Source organism: Dinoponera quadriceps, unplaced genomic scaffold (genome assembly GCF_001313825.1).
Source record: "Dinoponera quadriceps isolate SergipeBrazil2010 unplaced genomic scaffold, ASM131382v1 scaffold3579, whole genome shotgun sequence".
Taxonomy (NCBI): domain Eukaryota; kingdom Metazoa; phylum Arthropoda; class Insecta; order Hymenoptera; family Formicidae; genus Dinoponera; species Dinoponera quadriceps.
The window spans coordinates 986,582-991,228 of record NW_014557637.1 but is presented as its reverse complement, the minus strand read 5'-3'; the positions used below and the strand labels follow the sequence as shown (position 1 = coordinate 991,228).

The window sequence follows — 4,647 nt, the reverse complement described above, 5'->3', positions numbered from 1 at the left end:
ACAACGACGTCCTCCCGACCAATTCGCGTCGTCAGGAGACTCGAAAAATATGCCCGTATCACTGAATTTCCCTTCCCTTCCTCGAATCGCCGTGAAATGTGATAAAACGAAGGCTAAAAACGCAGGATTCTCGATCCGTCCTCGGTAAGAAGTCGCGACTCGAAGGTTTCCTTTCGTCTCCGATACGGCCGGGCGAAATTCCGACGCTTTGGCGAGGCGTCGAAGCACACCTCGCGACTTCAGCTGACGTCCGCGGCAGCAATGCACGTACCGTTCGACGAGAGAGGGAGAACAAGTCTCGAAAGGAGGATAGCTGCGGGCTCTCGCGGAGGGTGCGCGGCGGCTCGTGTTTCCTTTCGCGGCGGACGAGCGGGCGTTACCGTTCGAGGGTTAGGCAACGCGCGCTCGACGGCGTCGCCGCCGTCCGGAGTGCTAATCGACGCGCGTCGCACACATTCCATCTCTCACTGACCCGGCAGGGCCGCCACCCGCGCGTCGTTTGATTCGAAACCGGCCGACCGCGTGCTCGCCGTGAGCACCGTCTTTCATAGGCACGGAAGTATTACTTTTATTGCGTGTACTTACTGACAGTCTCCCTGAGAGAGAAACCCTAACTTGCCGAGGCGCGCTCGAGAGATTTCTATCACATGCTCGGGCAAGATGCTTTGCTCTCGCGCGTCTCCTCGCTTCCGCTCTTCGCGTCCCCGTTTGTCTTTATTGCACGCGATCTCTCAACCCTCTCGACCCAACACCTCGACGATCTCCCGGAGAACTCGGCGAGCTGACCGACGGCTGCTCTCCTCTTCCCCTCCCTCCCGCTGCATCCAGGAGACGTTCCCGAGACAGCGCGACCGACGTCGCTTCCTACGAACGCGTCACGTGGTTGCAACACGTATGCGAGATCGATCTTCCTCGCCCGGCCGAGTTCTCGTTGAAGGTCTTCCTCCGAGTCCTCCTCCCATCTCGGTTACTCTTCGAGCGATTCCTCGCGTTTCGCCACCGTTCCCCGAAGCTTCTTCGCATTCTGGACGCGTTTGCTCGCTTCTTCTCTTTCCTGGCTATTCCTGCGATTCACGCCCCTCGCAGCCGCTCTTCCTCCGCCCGCTCGCTCACTTCTTCCGAACTAGCGCGACGAGCGCTCGCGTGCACCTCGGGGACGAGAAGGGGGAGGCGATTCGCGCACGAGCGTCGATCGTCCCGAGGAGACGTCGCCTGTCGTCGACGAGAGAGACTAGAGACTTCTGCCGATGCCGCCGCTCCCGACGCGGAATCGCCGACAAGTCGCGCGCTCCTTCGCCGAGTCCACCGTAGCGTCCACGGCGACGAGCTACTGGCACTTGGTGTCGCGACGGACGACGCCCCGGGTATCCTACGATACTGCTCCGCGGCCTGCGACCTGCGTCCTCGCGACGACGACGTCGCCGGGCCGCCGCCCGCGCCCACCGCAAGGAGTAACGCGAAACCTTCACAAATAATCGTTCTCGACCGCCTGAGCGTCCTGCGACTTCAACGTCGCCATTTCCTCCGCGGTGCCCTCCTCGCCCTCCTGCTCCTCCACGAAGCTTATGCTGCCGGCCTTGTACCAGACGACTATGTCCACCACGAAGGCCAGCACGAGGATACCGCCGGTCGTGCCTGCGGAGGAATCACGTATCACGTTATTGTCGTCGCGAATTGCGCTTCGATTCTTTGAGTCCCCCGGTCCTCAACCCTGTTTTTCGCGTTGTGTACGACATATAGGTCCCAAAAGCAACACGACGGATATTTTGGGACGTTCTGAACTTGAACTTTCCGTCGAAAACCGAGCGAAAGAGAAGTACCATGATAGAACATCCTGAAGACGTTCGAATCGTAGAGCCAGCAGGCGCCCCGCTCGCCGCAAGCGTACTCCCATACGAGACAAGCGGAATCCACCACAGCACCGTAAACGATAGGGCACGGAACATTGCCTAAAGTGAAAGAATGAGCATGTTAAAATCCCCTTCCATCATCAGGAAACACGTAAATGACAGTATCAAGCGTTAGTATCAAAGGTTTCTGACCGTCGCGTGTCGATTTGTCCCATTAAAATATTGCCCTTCTCTCCTCCCCGAGCGAAAGAATCGGCTCTGACTAATCTCTTGTTAAAAAAAAAAGGGAAAGAAAGAACAGCGAGAAAAACCATCTCGACAAAGCGAACAACGAGACGCAACGTTAATTCCCGATTACTTCGTTACGAATCGACCGGTGCGGTAAGATAATTATAATCTTCCGAGGTTTTTTGCGCTCGCTTTCTCGTTTCACTCGGACCGACGAGTTCCCCCGCGCAAGTTTGCGCCTCCTCCGTTACGAGGAGCAAAAAAGGAGAGAAAAATATCCGGTCGAGTAATTACCGAACAAGCCGATGGCAAACTGTATCAGGCCGAGCGCCATGGCCTTGTCCCTGGGATCCACGCATCGCAGAATGAGCAGCATGGAGCCCACCTCGCTGGTCGAGTGGATAAAAACGAAGACCGAGAACAGGATCATATAAACCCAAAAGTTACTGCACTCCAGCTCGCAGTAACCTATCGTCGCTGTGCTCACTGCTTCCGGTATCGTTATGTTCTGTCCGATGCACTGACAGTTGGAAAACTGCGAAATACCAGATATAACGTTATCAGAAGAGAGGAAGAGATGGGAGGTATCCTTACGACGAGAGAGAGAGGACCGTAATTGCCCAACACGAGGGAAGGGCTTTACGATAAGTTACGGGATAAGTCACGCGCATAAAATAAAAAAGAATGGAAAAGAAGGAAATCGTAACAGCTAAATAATAGAGCTTTTATGTCGGTGGGAAGCTGTTAATAACCAACTTCGACGGTTAATAGCGATATCGTTACACTGAGGGGGGAAAATATCTAAGAAATTAAAGATATAAAAATATTTATCCGATAGGTACTGATATAAGATATTTAATCTAAATTATTATTAATCTAAACTATTATTTTATTAAATATACAATGGAATAAATCATTACTTCCGTCAAAATCTTTTATAAAATCTACAGACTTAAGAATATGTATATTAAGAACAAAGTTTCTCAGTATCCACCAAATATAATTTTTGTTTATTTCTTTTTTCTCTCAGTACACATAAATATATTATGGGCACCGATAAGTAACCAAGTATTTCAAATCGAATTTAAAAGTCTACGGGCAAAGTTTTTATTTCTTAATCAATGGTATAACAAATTGAATACCTCACCCAAATAACAAATTAAGAAAATATTATTTATATACTGAGAAAGTATTGTTATTATATAGTTCAGAATAGAAGCTGATAAGAACAAGAGTTCGGTGAATGCTTGATTGTACATGGGCACCTCTGATATTATTTCGTCGAAAAGCGACCTAAGCTTCCGAACTCTTCGCACGTCTCGAGCGAGTCGAACTCGATTATTCCCGATCGTATGGTGTGTCTCCGAGATAATGGCCGATTCAATTACCGTCCGGTGTACCGTACAATCTCGCTGAAAGAACAGACATGTCGTCAGTCCTACTACCGGGGCGTACTTACCGATGCTACTTTGCCGTCAACAACCGTATAATTCGAGCAGCCCGCGTGACACGCGGAGAAATACGTTCTGCCGTCGACGCCGCAGATTGGACTGAATTTGTTCCGATCGCAGTCGCAGGTGGCCTCGCAGGTTGGCTCGAAGCTGGAAATTCTGCGGAAACGTCGTTCCGGCGTGAAAATCGTCTTAAATTAAATCGGGATATTCTCTCTCTCTGCCTTTATTAAATTCAAGACCAGAGTTTCACGGGCACTCGGGCGCAAAGTGCGTTATTCTGAGATGACACGGATTTTGCGTCGAATAAATAAAACCGAATGTGTGCGATCCGTTCAAAACTACAACTGAGAAAAAGTGCTACCTTTCAGGTAATATTTACTTGATCCAAGGAAAACGGTTACTCCGATCTCCTCGGCAAATATTTACTAGAAGTCGAAATATAATTGATTACACACATACACGTATGATATTTCCTTCGTATAGACATTTACTTATGCGTCTTAAAACAATTGTGACAATATCACACTCGCAATATTAGGAACATCAGAATTGATTTTTAGAGAATACTCGCTCTCTCTCTGCACAGAAAAAAAACTAAATTGAAAACTGTCTCTTCAACGGAAGAAGAAGTATTGCATAATTCTAGTAAATACTCTATTAAATTTAGAACCATTTTACTCTACAATAATTCATTTACAAATTAAATTAAATTAGCTGCGCTCGAGCAAATATTAACTACGAACTATTAAAGTATATTTAAATTGAGAAAAACACATTACTTGATTTGAGAGGGTGAAAAACAGGTGATTACGTTTATTTGATTCCAGCACTTTTTCTACCCGTGTAATAACGTGACCACTTTGCAAAATGAAACATTGCGTGGAGAAATGAAATAACTGTCTGTTTGTCGGGAGAGCAGATTCACGCTCGTCCACGTTCGAGGACGGCGTGGCGGTGGCGTGCGATACAGCTGTTTGTTCCCCTTAACGACGGGGCACATTGCTCTACATCGGACAAAGTCACTGTCGAGGCTCGGCCGGCCGGTCGCTTTCGCACACACGCATGCACGCGTACGGGGGCTACACATAGATTGATCGGAAGGGGGGGGGGGGGGG

General features: G+C 49.1%; 1 protein-coding gene across 3 annotated transcripts in view; it reads right to left on the bottom strand.

Annotated features, from left to right (window-relative positions):
* Positions 1–1,460: 1,460 nt before the first annotated feature.
* The window catches only part of LOC106749333 (solute carrier organic anion transporter family member 3A1), a 138,931-nt gene continuing 135,744 nt past the window's right edge, over positions 1,461–4,647 (bottom strand). For all 3 annotated transcript variants that reach the window (XM_014628697.1, XM_014628696.1, XM_014628698.1), the window contains 4 exons: positions 3,538–3,688; positions 2,373–2,613; positions 1,821–1,949; positions 1,461–1,635 (listed from right to left, as the gene is read on the bottom strand). In XM_014628697.1, coding sequence (XP_014484183.1) covers positions 1,466–1,635; positions 1,821–1,949; positions 2,373–2,613; positions 3,538–3,688 — 691 coding nt within the window. In that variant the 3' untranslated portion in view covers positions 1,461–1,465. The remainder of the gene's footprint in view (positions 1,636–1,820; positions 1,950–2,372; positions 2,614–3,537; positions 3,689–4,647) is intronic.